The following is a 22,131-nucleotide window of genomic DNA, read 5'->3' on the forward strand; positions in this document are numbered from 1 at the left end:
GCCTTTCTCCAAGTCATTGATTAAAAACATTGAACAGTACAGAGATAGATACAGATCCCGAGAGCTCTCCCCCATACATCTCCTGCTAAAGTGACACTGAACCATTCATTGCTTGCACTCTTTGGGTCCATTCAGTCAGTTCCAAATTCACCTAACCGAACTGTCATCTAGCTCATATCTCTCCTTATTTCCATAAGAATACTATGAGTTTGATAAACGCTTTGCAAAAAATATAGGTAAATTCTATCTATACTATTCCCCACCTCTAGTAGCCTATCAGACAGGAAATGAATTTTAATTTAGTATGAATGGTTCTTGATAAAGCCAACCTAGCTTTTTGTGATCATTGTGTCCTTTCCTACACATATACAAATCATCTTTTTTTTCCTTTCTTTTTTTTTTTTGTTTGTTTTATGGGCTGGGCAATGAGGGTTAAGTGATTTGCCCAGGGTCACACAGCTAGTAAGTGTCAAGTGTCTGAGGCCAGATTTGAACTCAGGTCCTCCTGAATCCAGGGCCGGTGCTTTATCCACTGTGCTACCTAGCCGCCCCCAATCATCTTTTTTTTTTCAATAGCACAATCTAGAACTATATTCTAATTTCAAATCTCACCTCTTCTATGAACAAAACCTTCCCAACCTACCCTACCTGAAGTGATCTCTTGCCCTTACAATGTTTACAGTGTATCTTGTGATAACTTATGACATCTTGTATTGTCATTCAAATCAACAAACATGTATCAAGAATTTGCTATGTGCCAGGCACTGTGCTAAACTCAACCATTTGTATGTTTAGGCTTTGTCTTCCCAACCATACTATAAATTCTTTGAGGACATGAGCCTAAGTTATACTTTTTTGTGCCTCCATAGTGTTTAGCACAGTCTCTCCATAGGTCTGAATAAATATGTGTTGATTTGATTTGATTTACTCTAAGACAAGCTTGGATTTTCCTTAATTACAACAATTACCAATAGATTACCTGTCTGCTATGGGTGTCCCTAGAATCACTCTCCCACCTCCATCTTTCTCTATTTATTCTTTTCTCCACACTCAGACAACAATAACTATTGTGTCCCTCCATGCAAAATAAAGAAGGAAACTACCAATTTTAGCCTATCACATCATTTCCTAGTTTTAGTGCCCCACTTATACTAAGTGGGGGGTGGGGGGGGAGCATACCCTCTGTCTGTCCAATAGAGTTTACGGTTAATCCAATCCACAGCAAGACCTTCTGGTGTGTCTATTGTGTCCTGAATGAGTATTTCACGCTCTGAGCCATCCATGTTAGCTCTCTCTATCCACTTCAGCACTGTGTGTGCAAAGTAAATCTATAAAAGAAAACACAGAATTCTCTGTTTGATTACTTTATTTTAAGAAAAAAGATGAGAGGGAAATGGTCAACTCTTTAGTTCATTTTTTTTAAATTTTGTTTAAAAATCTGTGCCTTTCTGCACATTGCTATTCATGGCATGCTAATCTCAACCATTAGTTAAGAATTCAGCCTTTGTACTTCAATCTGTATTATGTTTGTTTTTTGTGGAGCAATGAGGGTTAAGTGACTTGCCCAGGGTCACACAGCTATTAAGTGTCAAGAGTCTGAGGCTGGATTTGAACTCAGGTCCTCCTGAATCCCGGGCTGGTGCTTTATCTACTGTGCCACCTAGCTTCCCCAATCCGTATTATTTCTACAATCTGAACATCCTAAACTATTAGTGAGAGATGAGATTGTGAGCCCATGCCCCTGACTCCTAAGTGCTGAACCGAGTGTCCAAAAAATGGGCTGCTATCCCAACTCTGCAACCAGATCATCGAGTGATATTCGGTAAATTACTTAACTCCTCTGTACTCAAAGGTGTGTTAGAGCCAGTTTGAGTCCTAGCTAAAGAGAGTCGATTGTTATATTTTCAATGTGAGAATCTATGTGTCAGAAGTCAGCAAATGCTGCAAATCAGGACTTCATTGTGTGGATTACTTAGATTTAAGAAAGTGACTGAGAAAATGTTAAAGCAGACTAAACTTAAAAGTATATCATGATGACTTTTTTCTTCCAGAGAGCTTGTTGTTAAACATATACCAGCACACTATTTTCTGTACTTCATTTTCTTCATCCATAAAATAAGGACTGGACAAGAAGCTCTCTAAAGCCCTAATTCTATAACTTTCTCCCAAGTCCTCCACAAGATTCCCTGAGGGAAAAAGATACTTTATCTCAGTTGCAACAAAGTGATGACAAAGTATCCATAAATCAGGGTCATAACTACTGCAAGGTAGACTGAATCTTTGCCCCAGGTGTTGGATTTGGAGAACCTGGACAGAACTTCCAGTCCTTACACAGCCAGAAACAGCAGAACTTAGCAGCTAGTTAACAGGAATAATTCATTAAAATACGAAGCTAGCAAATCATAAGTGGAGCAAGCTCCTCCCACCCTCATGACCAACATCCCACGCTTCCATTGTTCCAGGTGTGTCTTCTGATGCTTGCCCCAGGCACATACACACACACACACACACAGCTCTGCAAGAACTGCTGAGTTATTAAACAAGAGCTGATCTCACCATTTTTTTCCCTGTGGGAAACAGAATATTTGATTACTTCACTGTCACTATGGTCACCCTGCAAATTATAAGACCCTGCCATTCGAAAGGAAATGCTGAATGTCAAATATTTAATACCTTAAAATTGAGGTGAAGTTCTGAAAAGATTATAAGCCTTAAAAGTGATTTGGAATCTCCTTGCTTTCCAATTCATTTGCAAGTCATGACATCACCTTCCTGATGTCATGGTCTTCTTCAAGAATGAAGGACAAACAACGAACAAACTCTTACCTCGTGGTGAAAATTCTAGCCATATGCAAGAAAATATAGCAAAGTATGGATCCTAATAGTGTTTGGAGGGTGTGCCTGGAGAGTGGGGGGGGGTGTCAGTTCACTTTCCCTGAAGTGAAGGAGATGACTGAGAGTAATGCAAACCACAGTATGTGCTAACACACTCTCTGGACATATTCCCTGGGTATAATAACAATTTGATCCTGGACTTATTTAAAGGGTTAAGTCTAAGTATAAAATTATTTATGAAAAGAAAAGAAGGAAGAGAAAGATAGCTGGTAATGCTTTTCCACAGAAGTCCAATTTATAATATTCGTTATATATGGCTCCTAATCCCAAATAAATTGAACCAGCACCTATTTGCCTCACTCTCTCATTCATGAACAGACTGCCTGGAATTATAAAAACTAGTCTGTGTTGTCTCCTAATGCTAATTAGAAAGGTCTGGATGCACACCAATTACATTACAGAAATTGATTCCCCCTTGTCAATTCTATTTCATTCAACATATGTGTATTAAGTTCTCCCTATACTTAAAGCACTGTGCTATTCACTGAGAGATATAAGGGAGAGGGAGAGACAGAAAGAGAGAGAGAGAGAGAGAGAGAGAGAGAGAGAGAGAGAATGAATGAGAATTTGGGCCCTGTCCTCAAGGAGTTGACAGTCCAATGGGCCATCTCTTAACTTGTACACAAATAACAATATGTGATAAGTGCATAAGACTTTGTTGTAAATTATAAAGACTCTCAATTGTCACTTATGGCATTTTCTAAATGCAAGGTAATATTATTATACCAAAAAAATTTTCCATTCTTTGATATCTCAAAGGCTAGTGATTCTGTGTAGATTCTACCTCCAATGTTGCCAGTAACAACATAAGAAGATTACAAGATCTAATAACCCATCCCTAGGGTTTTGTAGCTTTCAAAAATTCTGCATACCAACCAGTACAATCTCTCTTCTTATAATTAGATGTATTTTGATGGCTATATTCAGAATTTATAGGAGGTTATTCAAAGGATCCTAGCCCTAGAGCTGGAAAGGATTTCAGGGTCCATCATCTCATTTTACAGATGAAACTGATGCTTGGAGGAAAGGAGTTTAAAAGATTTTCCCAAGATCACATGAGAAGTAAGAATCAGATTTGAACCCAGCTCCCTTTTTTTCACTGTACCACACTGTCCTGCCAAGCACTGAATGTAACACATTCAATATACCAAGAAATGTATGGGCAAATGTTCAATGGATGAGCCTGCAATTGAGAACAGAGCCCTGTAAATTACACAAAATATTCATGTTACAAAATTGGGTAAGTCCTACTCTAATCCTGACTTAGATGGTTTATATGCAATGAACCACAATGGTTGTTTACAGATTGTTGTAATTAAAAGGAAAATGGTTGGTCATCTCCTTTTACATAAGCTTCCTTCCCATCCTCACCCCTATTGCCCTGGCTTCTCCCACCATCATCAGATTAATCCTAATAATGATAGGTGACACCTAAATCTTATTTTAGGGCTTACAAAGCCCTCTACATCCATGGTCTAATTTTTACTGAGTATCTATTATGTGTAAGGCATTCTCATACTAACTTCACAAAGGAGATATCCCTTGAGATGTCGCCCATTACAAGATCTGATATTTAATTAAAAAGAGGGTTTGAGAGGGAAGGAGGAACTATACCTATGATTTAATTAATGCAGGGAACTGGGGGTGAGGAAATCTCCTTTGCCAATGATAGTAGCACCTGCTCTGACACTTAACATCTCAGAGAGTTGCTTGAGGTCACTGAAAAGTTAAGTAACTTGGCCCAGGCAACTCAGGCAGTATGTCTGAGGCAGGAGTAACTACAACTCCATGTTGCTTCTCTTTAGGAGGATAAAGCCCTCAAAAAGCATATGGAGATAACAAAATATCTAATGTGTGGCTGTCCAGTCTGAATATTGATGCCCAATCAAGGCACTTCCCAACCTCTCAGCCTCTTCTTCTCCCTTAGCCCAATGCACAAACAAGGTCACCTATTAGGATTAGGAGCAGAAGAGACAAGGCCTACAAAGATCATCGCTGTCCTCACTTCACTTCCAAATCCTCTCATTTTTAAAGCCTTACCTTATTTTCAACCGGATCATGATCCAACGCTAAGACCACTCCCATCTGCCGGCTGAGTAGGCTTTCATACTTTGTCCCATCAGGGTGGATGCTCTGAATGTCACGCATGTTGGCAAACAGTAAAGAGGGCGGGGGTCCTGTTAACCAAATTTCATTTGTGACTTCATTTGCTAGATAGCATCATGTTTCAGAGTTCCATCTTATTCCCTCCCACTGACTAAAATTCCACACTTAGAGATTCATCCTTGGGATCAATCAAACCTTCTCTTTTAATAGCTAGGGCTTATAAAGAGCTTTAAAGTTGGCAATGCACTTTACAAATGTTATCTCATTTGATCCTCATGACAACCCTAGGAGGGAGATGTTATTATTATCGCCATTTTACAAATAAAGAAACTGAGACAAAGGTTAAGAGGCTTGCTGAGAACCACACAGGTATCTCCTCTTATTTTTTGTTGTTCATCATGTCTGACTCTTTGTGACCCTATTGGGGTTTTCTTGGCAGAGATACTAGTTTGCCATTGCTTTATCTGGCTCATTTTACAGATGAGGAAACTGAGGCAAATAGGGTTAAGTGACTTGCCCAGGGTCACACAGCTAGTAAGTGTCTGAGGCCAGATTTGAACTCAGGAGGACTAGACTTTCTGATTCCAGGTCCAGAGCTCCATCTACTGTACCACCTCTAGCACTTATATATCACTTTAATTTTTGCAGACCACTTTACAAATATTATCTCATTTGATTTTGACAACAACCCTGGGAGGTAGCACTATTATTATTATTAATGTAATAATGATGATGATGATTAACAATATAGTTATTATTATTATGGTGCTATTATATCCATTTTACATATTAGGAAACTGAGGCAGAGGTTAAGTGACTTATCTAGAATCGAACAGTTAGTCAGCACCTGGAGCCAGATCTGAACTAGGTCCAGCATACCATCCTCTGGATCCCCTAGCTACCTCTAAAATGCACCTACTCCTGAAGGGCAAGAGCACACTTAATCACTAATACTTCAAAATAAATGAGTTGAAATGAGCGGTGGGATGGCTGAATATCAGAGATCAGAAGTGGAAGGAGCTTCTAAAGTCATCCAGTCAGAACCCTGCCTGAAGAGGAATCTTCTTTTTAACTTCCCTAGTTAGGGATATCCAAGCTCCCAACTACACGACTTCTGTGACGGACAACTGACTGGAACTTGATAAAGGAGAACTGAGAAAAGGAAGTGGTCCTAAAGAGGAGGGAAAAGATGCTTCCCCCCCCCAAAAAAAGTGGAGTAGGAAGCACTAAACACAATCTTGACTCATTTCTGAATTTTGCCTGCCACTTCCCCCATCTCCCACACATCATCAAGACAGCCATCTTGCCGTGTGTTAGTGAGCATGTCACAGTCCCATTCAGGATCATGGGGAATAGAAAAGAGGGGGGTCATCTAGTCCAACCCCTGTTCCTCCCCTTTTTTTGTTAAATGAAGAAACTGAAGCACAGTTAACTCGCCTAAGGTCCCACAGTACTACGGTACTAGGGAACAAAATTGGTTCTTGGACCTAAGTTTGCTGAGTAGATCCAAAGCTTTTCCTATCACACAACGTAGCCTTCTCTTGAAACTGACTACCTACATTTATATATATATATATATATATATATATATAAACTCCCCTGGCCTAGACATTTCTGGGCATAGAGACAAGAATATTAAATTACAAAAAGCTACATGATTAATTTTCATTTCTCAGATTCTGCTGCATTGACTGGGATCCTCATTATCTAGAGACCTGTGAGGGATGAAAAAGGCAAACCCTGCAGAATCATCACATTCGCCTAGATTATATTATCAATAAACCATCAAGAAATATGAAAACCATTTGCTGCATGTCTGAGGTTATCAGGAATATTGAAAGAAAAGCTGCCACAGAGGAAGCGAGGCGACACACTGGATAGAGGACTGGGGCTGAAGTCAGGAAGACCTGCATCCATACCTGGCCTCAGACACTTACTAACTGTGTGACCCTGGGCAAGTCACTTAACATCAGCTTGCCTCACTTTCCCATCTCTTTTGTGCAGTTATTTCATTTCATGTCCAACTCTTTGTGGCCTCATTTGGGGTTTTCTTGGCAGAGATACTAGAGTGACATTTCCTTCTCCAGTTCATTTTGCAGATGAAGAAACTGAGGCAAATAGGGTTACATGACTTGCCCAGGTTCACACCCAGATTTGAATTCAGGAAGATTAGCCCCATTCTACAGAGCCTGCTTTCACATAGAGCCTTACAGGCCTGGAGCCTCAGGAGCACTCGCTTCTCTAGGACATCTCGGGTCATATTAAATTACTGCCTGATGGTTTGAGTTACTGGCAAATATGCTCCACTTATATGTGGGCTTGGAGAGACCGTTTAGAAAAAGTCTATTACCAATTACCAACTCGTGTTAGAGCCCTATTGAATGAAAGGAAAAAACAAAAGGTTGACAATTTTTTAAAATAACATTTGACGTTTTTCTTAATCAACAAGGATTTATTTTTAAGAGCTTACTTACAGGAGGTGTCTACCTGAAGTCGCTGCTTCTGGAGAGGTTGAGGCTGGAAGTATCATCAACACCAATAACATCACCATCACCCTCTTAACTATGACAGCTAGTATTTATGGAGCATTGTAAGTCTTGAAGAGTGCTTTATAAATATTATCTCATTTAATCTTTGAGAGGTAGGTGCTATTATTACCCCCATTTTACAGAGGAGGAAATTAAGGCAGGTCGGGGTTAAGTGACTTGCCCAGGGTCACACAGTGACTAAACATCTGAGGCTGGATTTGAACTCAGATCTTCCTAACTCCAGGTCCAGCTCACCACCTGGCTCCCAACTAAGTCTGGCATAAATATGGTGAGCCCTTAAGAGCAGATGGCGGGGCAGCTAGGTGGTGCAGTAGATAAAGCACCGGCCCTGGATTCAGGAGGACCTGAGTTCAAATCCGGCCTCAGACACTTGACACTTACTAGCTGTGTGACCCTGGGCAAGTCACTTAACCCCTGTTGCCCTTAAAAAAAAAGTATTCCCTTTAAACAGGGCAGCTAGATGGTGCAGTGGATAGAACACCGGCCCTGGAGTCAGGCATACCTGAGTTCAAATCCGGCCTCAGACACTTAACACTTACTGGCTGTGTGACCCTGGGCAAGTCACTTAACCCCAATTGCCTCACTTAAAAAAAAAAAAGAAAAAGAAAAGGAAAGAGCAGATGGCTACCAAGATGCCTTAGAAGAGATGAACCATCTCAGGTCAGAAAAAAAGAACAGGTAAAAGCTTCCATGCCCATCAGTGAGTGGCTATTGTACTTCCATTTGGGGTGAGATTAGAAGACCCAGTCTCAAAAAGAAAAAAATGTGTGAGATGTGTGTGCGATATTGTATGCTAGGCACATACAAAAATGAAAAATCGATGCCTTCAAGTTAGTTGTGCCTGTTAAGGGGACACAGAGGTTCACAGACAAATAGAACCATATTACAAACAAAATTAATCCATAGGATTGGGGGGGGGTGTTTGTGCAGGGACTAATAACTGGAGGAATGATCCTTCTTGAAAGTTCTTAAGCTGAAACTTCATAGGGGCGGCTAGGTGGCGCAGGGGCGGCTAGGTGGCGTAGGGGCGGCTAGGTGGCGCAGTGGATAAAGCACCGGCTCTGGATTCAGGAGGACCTGAGTTCAAATCCGGCCTCAGACACTTGACACTTACTAGCTGTGTGACCCTGGGCAAGTCACTTAACCCCAATTGCCTTACCAAAAAAAAAAAAAAAAGAAACTTCATGAAGCTGGGGATTCCAAGTCAGAGATAAGGAAGGAGAACCCCCACCCCCCAAGGATAGGGGTTAGCCTATGCAAAGACCCAGAGGTCAAAGATAAAGTGACATCTGGGGAGAATAGGAAGTAGGCCAATTTGGCTGGAGCATGGAATGCCCTGGAAAAGCAAAATATAATCAGCATGGAAAGCTAGGGGAGGGTACGGGAGGGAGAACTTTATATGCCAAATAAAGGGCAATGGGCAACTAGTGAAGTTTCTTGAGTTAAGAAATGACACAGTCTGATATGAACTCCACAAATAATAATTTGGCAGTTGTGTGGGAAATGGACTGGAGAAAGGAGAGGCGGGAGGCAGAGAAGCCCATTAGAAGGCTATTGTAGGGGCAGCTAGATAGCACAGTGGATAAAGCACCGGCCCTGGATTCAGGAGTACCTGAGTTCAAATCCGGCCTTGGACACTTGACACTTACTAGCTGTGTGACCCTGGGCAAGTCACTTAACCCCCATTGCCCCACAAAAAAAAAAAAAGAAGGCTATTGTAAAAGAGGTGATGAGGACCTGGACTGGAGTGGTTGTAGCATGAGTACAGTCAATCAGTCAGTCAATAAACATTTATTAAATGCCTACTATGTGTCAGATAGAAAAGGTAATTGTTGGGGAAAATGTCAGGAAGTTAGAATCAATAACACCTTCATCCCTCCATAGAAGTTCATTTCTAGACCCAATTATACTAACCTGTAGCCTTGCAGCCCTTTCGATCCAACTGCAGCTCATATCCAGGAAAGCAACCACATTCCCAAGACACAGGGCTTAGAGGGATGCATATATGGCTACACCCACCATTATCTGGTGATGAACAACCTTAAAAAAAAAAGCAATTTCATTTATAATTCTATGACGTACAAAAAGTTAAAGTCATTCATTCATAAAATACCAAAAATATAATTTAATGACCTTATCCTTTTAAAAATAGTTTATCACCTGTTGTTCCCATTAACCTGAACAACCAAGATTCAATCAAACAATAAACATTTATTAAGTGCCTACTATAAGCCAGGCATTTATTAAGCACCTACTATAAGCCAAGGGCTGGGGATACAAAAAGAGACAAAAGATAATCCCTGCTCTCAAGAAGCTTACAATCTAATGGAGGAGTTTAACATGTAATGAGTCCAGTCATTTTTTTTTATCAGTTTTGTAATCAATACACCTAGAAATCAAGCTGATTCCTCAGCAATCAGGAAGGAGCACCACACGAAGCTCGACTTCTTCAAGTTTCAGCTAAAATCTCACTTTTTGTATGACTTTTACTAGTCCCTATTAAAACTGGTACCACTCCTCTGCAATTATCTTCCATTTGATCCTTCATGTGGTTGTATGTTTTCCCCTCCATTAAACTGTGAGCTCCTGAGGGCAGGGACCACCTCACATGATACCTGGCACCTGAAAATGACCTCACAAACAATGCTAGTTGACTTCCCTGAACAACTTTCGGCAGGTGGGACTGAAGCCTCCACCTCCAGGTGGCACATTCTTTTCTACTTCTCTAAGTAGATTCACTGAGGAACAGACTCAGTAACAGCAAGCTACCATAGTAGCTTCAATTTTCCTTGATCCAAGGGAGATAGTGTGGCGTATTGGGTGCTACCATAGTAGCTTCAATTTTCCTTCATCCAAGGGAGACAGTGTGGCGTATTGCGTGCTAGAACACTCTAGGGCTTGCAAATCTCATTAGAAATAGGATCTTATTTGATCCTCACACCAACTCCCGGAGGTGTGTGCTATTATTACTTCCATTTTACAGATGAGGAAATGGAGGCAAGCTGAGGTGAAATGATTTGCCCAATTACTAAGTATCTGAGGCTGGATTTGAACTCAGGTCTTCCTGACTCCAGGTCCGGCACTCTATCCACTGTGCCACCACACTTCAAATTCTTAATAGCTGTGATACCTTGGGCAACCACTTAACCTGTCTATGGCTGTTTGCTCATCTGTAAAATGAGGGAGTTGGACTGGGTGACCCTTTCCAGTTTTAAATCTACGATCTTATGACCTTTCCTTTCCCAATGAGCCTTAGTCTTCTGTTTTCATGAATTTTGCATCTCTGTCTGCTCTTGTCAGTGAAAAAAAGATGGAGACTCAAATATAGTTTAACCAGAATTAAGGCTCTTCTTTTCTTTTCTACCAACATTAGCCTCTATAGAGACTAACCTAAAAAAGTGGGGGAGATGATTATAGAAGACTGAAGGTGGAAGTCAAGAGGGATTTTCACATTGCATAAATTAAATTACTGTGCTTCCTCCATTTATTACTAACTGTGTGACCTGGGCAAGTCACTTAACTCCAATTACCTTGTTAAGGCTAAAATTCTAGCTAGTCTGTCTAAAATATCTAATGAGTGGTTGCCAATAAATTATAAGCTTTACCAAGAGTTATGCTTTTAAGCATTTATTAAGTAGAATAAGAATTTGGTAAAGAGAGAAAGAAAAGCCTACGTTCATCTGTCTATTAAAGGGAGAGCACATTTCTAGCTCCACTTTCCACCAGAGTCCAAAGGAAAGAGAGAGGCAGAGAGCCCGGCTCCCCCTTCTTCCTCCCACCAGCAAATGTCACTTCCTGACACCAAAGAAAAGACCCATGGTCCTGCCCTCAGAGATGTTCGCCTCATGGCGCAGCTTTTCTACAGTAAGTCTCCAGCAGGTGGCATCATTCCAATCGTTACAGCCTCCAAAAAAAAGTATCCACCATTTAGCAACTCTTCATCCCATATGCTTTAGGTATAGTTTGGGGATGAGAGAACCAATATCTTACATCCAATCAAGCTGGACATACTTACCACTGCATGTTTTTCCATCTTCCCCAAGCACTGACCCTTCAGGACAGAAACACATGGGACCATCTGATGTCATGGCACAACCATGGCTGCATCCAGTGTTGTTGCTTACACAGGAAACTAATTCTAGTTTTGGGGGGAATAAGACTATGGTTAGTGTTCAATCAATGTTACTGCTATTTATTTAAAATGAATTTCTAGTAAATCACAAGTACTCTTCTGAAAAGGTCAAGTTAAATAAAGATCTGATATAGAACTGCTACAATCGGGGTAGGTGTAAAAATAAAAGGAATGTTTATATTTAAATATAGTAAGGAAGAACTTTTGGAACTGTAAACTGACTCTTTTTTAATGTAATAAACATTTTATTTATAGTTTGGGGCTCCAATTTTTATCCTCCCCTTACCCCTCTCTGAGGTGGCAAACAATCAGATATGGATTATACATGTATGATTATGTAAAACATTACCATATTTATCATTTTGTACAAGAAAATTTGATTAAAAGAAAAAAATGAAAGAAAGTGAAAAATAGTATGCTTCAGTCTGTTCCATCAATATCAGTTCTTTCTTTGGAGGTGGATAGTATGTTTCATCAATAGTCCTTTGGGATTGTTTTGGATCATTGTACTGTTGAGAATAGTCAAGTCATTCATAGTTCTTCATCAAACAATATTGCTGTCTCTGTGCACAATGTCCTTATAAACTGACTCTTTTGGTTTCCTCTAAATTATTCTTCTGTCAAATATTGCTTTAATAATCATTAGCCCTATTGTGGCATTTACCAACGTTGAAATGGGTTGAATCTGTTAGGCATGTTCTTCCGGGCCTTCTTAAGACCACGGTGGTTTTATTCCTGCAATGTGGGGCAGCGAATAGTTGATGGCATTATTGCTAATTAAGAGGTGCAGTTCTCACCAACAAAATCCACTGATTTCTGAAATGACATCTTCTTAATGATGACAGGACCCTCACATATTTTTCCCCTGAACTACACATAGTGATACCATCTCCTTTGGCTGCATTTTGTCCAAGAATGGAACACTTGGTTCCTGTGGAAACACTGCTTCACCTCCCTGTTTTCCACTTCACAACTTTTCATCCCTTTCTTGATTCTATTCCCGGTTTGCCACTCCCACCTCCAGAATTCTTTGTAGGCCAAAGTAGATGGGACTCTCAAGAATTTTACTATTTAGCCCAGCCTTGAATTTTTTTAAGGTGTCAAATCTCTTTTGAGCCTTAGAGGTCATCTAATCTAATTACCTTAATTTGTAGATGAGGCTCAGACACTTGCCCAAGGTCATATGGGTGTGACTACCCATGGCAGAAGTTGGACTCAAAACCAGAGACTCTGAGTTCAGAACCTTAGTTTTCCACTGCACCCCAATAAGGCCAAAAGTTTAAAAATGAGTTATTATTCTGCATTCGAGGAAGGAGCTTTCAAGAGTTTCCTATCTAGATGAAACTATAGATCATGACCAATATGTTAACCAACACTTTATCAACTAGATGCTTTTACTTTGAAACTTTAAATGAGCCATAACTCTGTGGTACATAGGTCACAATCCCTGTTCTCTTCCTATGCAGTTCTTGTCCATATTTTACCATAAATCCTCCACAGAATATCTACCCAGAACACTGGGGGCTTTCCTCTTGGTTTTTGTTGGATTTCCCCCCTTTTTATCTCAAGTAGCAGTGTACCCACTTCAGTTGCCCATCTAGTTTGTTTTCTTTTCCTTTTATCTGAAGGACACCAGGGTACCACTCTGGCTGCCCACCATATTGTCTATCATGACTAGGCACTTCCTTTTCTGGCCATACATATCCTCATTGTTATCCTTCATTCCATTTACTGAATGCAAGTCATCACTGGTAACATGCTGAAGCCTGCTTATGCCTAAAATGTGTCTTTCCTTTGGGTTATTTGTAATTTAACTCTTCTGAGATCATAGTGTTCCATAAGTCACATGACATCACTGGGGAGAGTATTGCTGTCAAAGGGATGAGCAGCAACAAGTAGTCTGGGATCACTGAAAGCATGCCCAACCCCTATATAATCAAGCCCAGAATAGTGGAGATATGGCTTGGGTTCAAATTTCCACTCTATAAATTACTATAAACCTTATGTGACTCACTTAACTTACTGGGACTCAGTTTCTTACATCTGTACAATAAGAGTGGTTGGACTGGATGCCTACTAAGGGCATGACACCTCTAAATCCCCCTTCTATTCACTATCCATCTGTAGTCTTGTCCAAGGCACATGTGGTGATGAACAATAAATTTCTTATAAAGAAATTCTTTCTACAAAGGCAAAGAAAGAAAATAAGCATTTATTAAGGACCTGTGATGTGCTAATGCATTTGTGCTAAATGCCTTACAAACACTATCTCATTTGTTCCTTACCATATGAGATTGATATTATTATTCCTGGTTTTTTGTTTTGTTTTACAGTCAAGAATAGAGGGTTAAGTGACTTGCTGATGGTCAGCAAGAACTAAACTCAATCTTCCTGACTCCAGGCCTGAGCCACCTGGTTACATAGCATGATCTGGGGAATATGAGATTTTCATCCTCTTTGTTACCAACTAGAAAACTCCAGAACTAGACCTTTGTGATACTGCTCAATATTGACACCAATACTACCAAGACAGGAGTAGTCATTCTCCTCTAGGGTTACCATGGTATTCCTATAAGTGGTTATCATAAATAATGGGGTAAAGCACAATTCTTTACATTTTCAAGGCCACCCCTTAGACATGAATGATTTAATGGGCTGTTTGAACAACTGTTTGTTCATTTGTTTTAGTCCATACCTATGGTGTCACTGGTATATGCCCATGTAGAGAAGCACTTGCTTAACAACTTCTAGTCTTAGAGTTGCCTGGGGCAATGAGAGGTTTTTAAATGACTTGTCCAGGATCACACAACGGTTGTGTGTCAGAAGTGAGACTTGAAAAAAATTAAAAAAAAAAAAAAGAAATGAGACTTGAACCCAGATCTTCCCGGGATTCTGAGTCTAGACTCTATCCACTGGACAAGATATTTGTTCTTCTGATGTACCAAGAGTCCCTGTACAATAGGATAAAGTGAAATGACAGCAACAAGAAAGGTCATAAAAACTAGTGAAAATTATCTAAGGTGCTTCCCAACTCAAACATTTTTAAGATTCTAAGGATTTTAACATTGTTCATAGGAAGAAATCTTAGAGATGGAAGGGATTTTAGAAATCACCCAGACGTACTCCTTTTTTTTTTACAGATAAGAAGGGACAATATGTATATGCTCAATTTACTGAGCTTCCTAGCTGCCCCACAATCATTTCTTATTAAGCACCTATTGTGTGCAATGTACTGTAATAAGCTGTTAGGATACAAAAACAAAAGTCAAACAGTCCCTGCCCAAAAGAAGCTATCAGGGAGAAAACAAGTATATAGATTTAAAGCCAAAGGGAGCTTTGTACATCACCTTGGCCAAGCCTTGCATTTTTTCAGATGAAGAATAGCATACGTTTTTCAAAGAGAATAAGTGACCTGCCCAAGATCCCACAAGTATCAGGGACTGGATTTGAACTTAGATTCCCTCACTGCATCTCACTGACTTGAGATAGATAGATAAATAGATAGATAGATAAATAGATAGATAGATAGATAGATAGATGATAGATAGATAGATAGATAGATAGATAGATAGATAGATAGATAGATAGATAGATAGATAGATGGATGGATGTATAGATGGATGTGTGGATGCATGGATAGATATAGATAGATAGATGTGTATGTGTGAGAGAGAGAAGAGAGACAGAGACCGAGACAGAGTCTTCCTGATTCCAAGCCCAGTGCTCTATCTACTATATCAACTAACTGCCCATAAGGCTCCTAGCCCTAATGGAATTAGAAAGAGATTGAGTAAAGGAGCTAAAGAAGGCTGGCCCTGGAGGCAGAGGACTCTAGTTCAAATATTTACTTGTCCTTTTCTGATTTGTGTGACCTTGGGCAAGTAGCTCAATCTCTTCTGGCCCCACTTCATTCATCTGTAATATGAGAGAGTAGGACAAAATCATCCCTACTTTACTTTCCAACACTAAATCTGGGATCCTATGAATATTTAGGAAGCAAATGCTATATTTCAATCAATTTTTGAATAACAATAATAATGATAGCTCACACTTATCAAGTTGCTTTAAGGTTGAATGAGTTTGCTTCAGCAGTCCTTATCAAATCAAGATCCATGATCTTAATAGGCTAATTTCCAACAAGGTTAAAGCCATTAGTACTGTTTCTCCATCTCAAATGACCAAGGTCAGGTTGCAATTCTTTATGGGAGTCGACATCCTAACCACAAAATTCATAAGCTCAAAGTTATGTACGAAGGGTCCTGAAATCATGATTACAGATAATCTTGATGGTCTGATAGACTGGATCTTCTCTCTGAGCACACACTCACTAAAGGTCTAATACTAACAGTGAAAATAGAGCTCTAAAGAGGTGAATCAATCCAAAATATTCACTCTAGTTTGGTGATATTTTGCCATCAATCAAATATTTTCTCATAGACTCTTACAATAAATTGAATGGCATTTCTCCAGGAAGGGAACCAGACAGAAAATTACTATTAGAGTAAGAGGTATTAGTAAATCTTCATTATGCAAATATTTCTACTCAATCCCTCATCGGAATTTGTAGTCCAGGGCATGTGCTCCCTTAGGCCTCTTGGTCTTCCCTGTCTGCTGACTAGAAAATCTATCCTGGAAATAAAGCTATGTGGAATGTTCAAGGGAAGCTCTGGCATTTTTAGGGAATAGTTTAAATTTTCAGTCTGAACCGATTTATTTCCCATTTCATGCATACCAGGCTTTGAGAATTGCTCATCATAGATTTTAAATTGTTGTTTGTCTTTCATTTTTGAATAGGACCAGTGACATCTTGACTTATGTGAGAATCGGATTAAAGCAAGGCAGGGTTATACAGAATTATCAGCCTCAAGCTCTCTTTCTAAGTCATTGAAGTCCAGTGGCAGAACAGAAGTCAAGACAACTGGCAATGGCTCCGGATGCAGTGGATGACCTTAACATCTGGGATGCCTGACCAAGCTCTAAGCCACAGCACCTGCTTCAGTGGCCTTCATGGGCTATGGAACACGTTGTTCTCATCCACCCATTCTGCTGGGGAAAGTCTTTTACATGCTTGGAGTAGATGGATTCAAGGCCTGTCAGTTACCGTCAACCTGGTTTAGCCCATCTGCTGAGGGAGTTTTACCGGGGTGTGGCCTACAGCTTCTTGGAACCACAGGTGAGAGTTGGGGCACCAAAGATGGATGAGCAGCCCTGAAAAGGGCCCAGCAACCCTCATACCAGAGGTATTAGTTCTCCTGAATACCCCAAACACTCCTAGCTCCTAATAACATGCCAAAGGGACATACTCCCCCCTCCCCAAAATTGTATAGGTTATGGAAATGTAAGCAGTAGTAGAAACAAAGGGAAGCCTGTGTTGAGGTCTTGATATCTGAGGTATAGAGATCAAGAAGAAATAATAGCACCTCTACTGTTGAAAATTCAAGGTAGACCTGAAGGCAGAAGGAGATCATTAGTGTTGGAGTCAGGAAGTCTTTGTTCAAATCCCAGTTCTTTCACTTACTGTCTGCATAAATGTTTGCAAGTCGCTTAACCTAGCTGACTCAGTTTCCTCACCTATAAAATGAGAGAGTCCGACTAGATGTCTTCAGACATCCTTCTGACTCTAAATCTATGATCCTTTGGTATCTCTTTCTCATATGATGATAATAGTAATAATAATGGCTGGAATTTATATAGCAAAGTGCCTTTTCAAATATCTCTTTTTATCCTCACAATGACCAATTGGCTGCCCTCTATCGTCTCTTAATTAGATTATCAATCATATGTTCCATTACTCAGTCATTTCGTGTCTGACTCTTCATGACCCCATTTGGTGTTTTTTTGGCAAAGGTACTGGAGTGCCTTCTCCAACTCATTTTATATATGAGAAAACTGAGGTAAACAAGGTTAAGTGACTTGCGCAGGGTCACACAATAAGTATCTGAGGTCATATTTGAACTCAGGTCTTCCTGACTCTAGGCCCAGTGAATCAATTAGCTACCCATATGCTCTATTAGCCTATGGAAATGGAACCCATTTCCAGGAGACAGAGGTAAAAGGGCCCTCCATCAGATGCGTATAGAGGGCAGATACATAATAGCATGATTTGAGGGAAACAGAAAGGTTCTCTCCAAAATTTCCCCTCCCGGCCTGAAACCCTACTCTGAGCCAAATAAGTTAGGCCTCCAACGCTGAATGTGTTTCCAGAAGACTATACCTTCATTTGAAAGCCTGTTACCTTTTCCATTAGCACATTAGCATGGATTATTTGAGGGGATTAGGTGGTTGACACCTTAGTGCTTTAATAGAACCCACTTCACAGTTTTGCCTAAGGCTGGCCTGGGGGGTGGCATTGATTAGTGTGGGAGAAATCAATAGAAATTTTGCCTGACTGAACAGAATTTTAGGGGATTTTTATGATTTGCAAAAACTTTATAAATCTTACCAAAATTCCTTCTTTTAGCCTCTTAATGGGGTTATTTTCAAACTCTAAAGGGTAAAAATAATTATTTAATCATATATTAAGGTGACCTAGGACAGAGACTGTTTTGTGCACTGAGCCCAGTATGGAACACAGTATCCATCATTGTTGAATCATTTCAGTCATGTCCAAATTTTCATGATCCCATTTGGGATTTTCTTACTGGAGTGGTTTGCCATTTCTTTCTCCAGCCTCATTTTACTGATGAGGAACTGAGGCAAACAGGGTTAAGTGCCTTGCCCAGAATCACACAGCTAAAGTGTCTGAGGTGGATTTGAACTAATGAACTTGAGTCTTCCTGATTCCAGTGCTCTATCTATGACATTTAATGGATGATTTAATGAATGGTTATAGATTGATTGATTTCATATTTCTCATTATCAAAATCACAACCTTTATAAAGTACTGTTACTTCTCTTAAAGGAACTTTCTAAATACATACTTAAAAATGATCAATTTCTGTAATTGACATATTGTTTGATACACGAAGTACAGGCCTTTAAAATCCAAATACTAATTTGTAAATATGATGACAAATAGAGTTAGTTTGTGTCGGGTTTTTTGTTGGATAAAATAAAATATATTTGGAAAGCATTTCTTAATAACAAGATTTTTAAAAAACATTTGACGGTGTGATTTCACTGGAACCTAAACCAATGCAGGCCAATACCTGTTTTGCAACTTCCAGACAGACTTCCCTCTTAATTCATTTGCCCTGTATTCCAGAGCCAATAAATGTCAGAAGCAGGATTTGAACCCAAGGTCTTTCTGACTCTGAGAGCTGCTCTCTTTCCACTGTGCTACATTACCTCTCTATAAACATGTACCTTTCCAAAAATGGCCAAAATTTTTAAGCCTTGGAAAAATGGACATACTATCAAATGGTAGACTTTTGGTATAGACATATACATATTTACCAAATTAATTTTAATACATTGACACCTCACTATTATTCTGTTTTAAAGATTTGTGACATGAGAGTTAAACTGAAATGTTGATTCTTTAGCAATGTCTTAGATAGTATCTAAGAGACATCTACCTTAAACAGGCATATCTTTAGTAATATTGCCCCAATTTATGCTGCCTTTCAAAAATGTTTTAATACTTTACATCCAACCCGCCCCCCCCCATTAACATCAGAGAAATTCTAAGAATGTTTTTGGCTGACCTCTTTTAAAAATAATATTTTTCCTCAATTACATCTTTAAAATTTTTAAACTTTTTTTTAAAGTTTTAAGTTCCAAATTGTGTCCCCCCCTATTTTCCCTCCCCCTCCTGGAGGCAGTCAGCCACCTAATATAGGTTATTCATGTACAATCATGTAAAACATTTCCATGTCATTTCGTACAAGAAGAATAACATTAGTTGGGTGGGATATTCCTAAATTCAATCTCACTCTTTAATACAGGCAGCCAGATTACATTTGAGTGTACACAGAGGTGAACAGTACTAGAAGCAACATAACCATGAGGGAATTGAGTGATAAAAAATATCTCTGATGGACGGGAAGAAACAAAAGGAAAATCTCAGATGTTATTAATTCCCAAAAAAAGGTGACCAAGAAAAGAGTAACAACTACCAACCTATATGCCAGCATATAAAATCTTTAGGAGAGACACCTACATACAAATCAACGGCATCCTCTGTGAGGATATTTGGGAACAAGCAAACTCCGACAGATGCTATTTCACAAGGGACTTCGACCATTCTGTCATTTACTAAAAATGTCCAAAATATAAGAATCCTCTGCTTTTGTTTGTTTGTTATGAAATAGCACTTGGTTCAAGTAATCCAAAATTTTGCTGCAGATCATTTCCAACAAGGCATCTCCCATCCATGCATCAAAATAAGTCACAATGATGTGATAGATATAACAATAGAACTAACCCTGCTCAGTTAGGAATAAAATAGGGGATGCACACTCATCAAAGTTGTTCACTAACTTGAGGAAGGAGATCCACTGAAGAATCTAAGCTGAAGATAAATACTTTATGGATCGTTAGGCAGTTCAGTGGACAGTGTTAGACTTAGTGTCAGGAAGATCTGGATTCAAATTTAGCCTTGGGCATCTAGCTGTGTAATCCTGGGCAAGTTATTTAACCTCTCCCCCTCGGTGTTCTTATCCATACAATGGAAATTATAATAGCACCTACCACACAGAGTAGTTGAGTGCATCAAATGAAATAACACATGTAAAGCATTTTGCAAACCTTAAAATCCTACCTAAGTGCTAGCAATTGTTAATAGTACATATTATCTATAGATGGTGATGTCCTCCAGCTGCTTCTGTTTCTGGGTGGCATGGTGCCTAGTTGCATCAAGCCCCACAACATTTCAGAAGCTCCTGGAAGGGGACTATACCTAGTCACCTACAAGGATAAACCAAATGGATGGAGAATATCTATTGCCCAAATTAAGACATACATTTTTGATGGACAACCTGTAGAGACTATCCAACCAGAATGACTATATGGGAGATACAGTACAGTTGGACAAGAAGTTGGGTCCAGAGTTTTACAGGAAAAGGAGAGAAGGCGGGAATGTCTTTGGGAAATTATAAAGCTCCCTTAATGACCCCAAACTTTCCCTTGAAAACCAAGGGCCCATCTTTTTTTTTTTTTTTGGTTTGGTTTTTTTTTTTTTTTGCGGGGTAATGGGGGTTAAATGACTTGCCCAGGGTCACACAGCTGGTAAGTGTCAAATGTCCGAGGATGGATTGGAACTCAGGTCCTCCTGACTCCAGGGCCAGTTCTCTATCCACTGTGCCACCTAGCTGCCCCTGGCCCCATCTTTTAAATGCCAAAAAACTACCAATACTCTGGTAGGACAACAAGATATGAAATGCAACAATCTCCAAATAATTAAAAATTAATATCTCACTGAAGGCCATGGAGAAACAGAATGGAGGCATGAGCCAGCTACAACATATAAAGAATAAAGAATTTCAGAGAAGAGTAAAACTAAAAGATGTCATCAAGGAAACCAATGATAGGAAGAGAAGATGGACTTGCCACATGGCAAGGGGCATAGCAAGAACCTTATAATGTCAGGAGAAAGTGAAGAAAGCTTCTAGACCATAGAATGGATCCTCTGCTATGAACTTAGGGGAGGACATGGATGAAAGTTGCATGGGATAAGGAGGTATGGGGACATTGTGATCTTCATCACTGACAATATTATGCAAATAATGAAATCACAAATCCATGCGAGTACTTGAGTATTAATGCAAAGGAAGAAAGGAAGGAAGGAAGGGAGGAAGGAAGGGAGGGAGGGAGGGAGGGATTAATTATTAAGCACCTATGTACCAAGGCCTATGCTAAACACTGTGAATATTATCTCATTTGATCCTCATAATAACCCTGAGAAAAAAGTGCCGATGAAGCTGAAGCAGGCAGATGTTAAGTGACTTGTCCAGGGTCAAATAGCTAGTGTCTGAGACCACATTTGAACTCGGATCTTCCTGACTTCAAGCCCAATGCTCTATCCACTATTATGTATATTATACATAACAAAATAGAGTAAATTCATGAAATGTGAACTTTTTTTAAAGCTAAAAATGAGAATAATTTTTGTGACAAGTACAATTCAAAAACATATACTCTTTTACCCATGCAATTGCTAATGAGTAACTCCATGTGAATATGTGATTGGCAGGCCCACATCTTTGGGGATTGACACAGGGTAAACTTAGCTGAGCAAGCTGATTGTACTTTATGATTTTTTTTACACACTAAAGAATTTTCAGCTTTTCATTTTCCTGTTTCATCCATCACACTATCACTGTATGCTAATATTTGTCTCTTTTCCTTCTTTTTATCTATTGTTTGTTTGGTTGGTGTGGTTTTTTTGGTGGGGCAATGAGGGTTAAGTGACTTGCCCAGGGTCACACAGCTAGTAAGTGTCAAGTGTCTGAGGCCAGATTTGAACTCAGGTCCTTCTGAATCCAGGGCCAGTGCTTTATCCACTGTGCC

The 22,131-nt window shown here is 39.6% G+C and overlaps 1 protein-coding gene across 1 annotated transcript in view; it reads right to left on the reverse strand.

Annotated features, from left to right (window-relative positions):
- EGF (epidermal growth factor) overlaps window positions 1-22,131 on the reverse strand; it is a 140,606-nt gene that overhangs the window by 67,304 nt on the left and 51,171 nt on the right. The window contains 4 exon segments of the mRNA XM_043972334.1: window positions 1,180-1,328; window positions 4,936-5,072; window positions 9,465-9,590; window positions 11,566-11,688. Of these exon segments, the coding sequence (XP_043828269.1) occupies window positions 1,180-1,328; window positions 4,936-5,072; window positions 9,465-9,590; window positions 11,566-11,688 (535 nt within the window).

This window comes from Dromiciops gliroides, chromosome 6, assembly GCF_019393635.1.
Source record: "Dromiciops gliroides isolate mDroGli1 chromosome 6, mDroGli1.pri, whole genome shotgun sequence".
NCBI classification, from domain to species: Eukaryota; Metazoa; Chordata; class Mammalia; order Microbiotheria; family Microbiotheriidae; genus Dromiciops; species Dromiciops gliroides.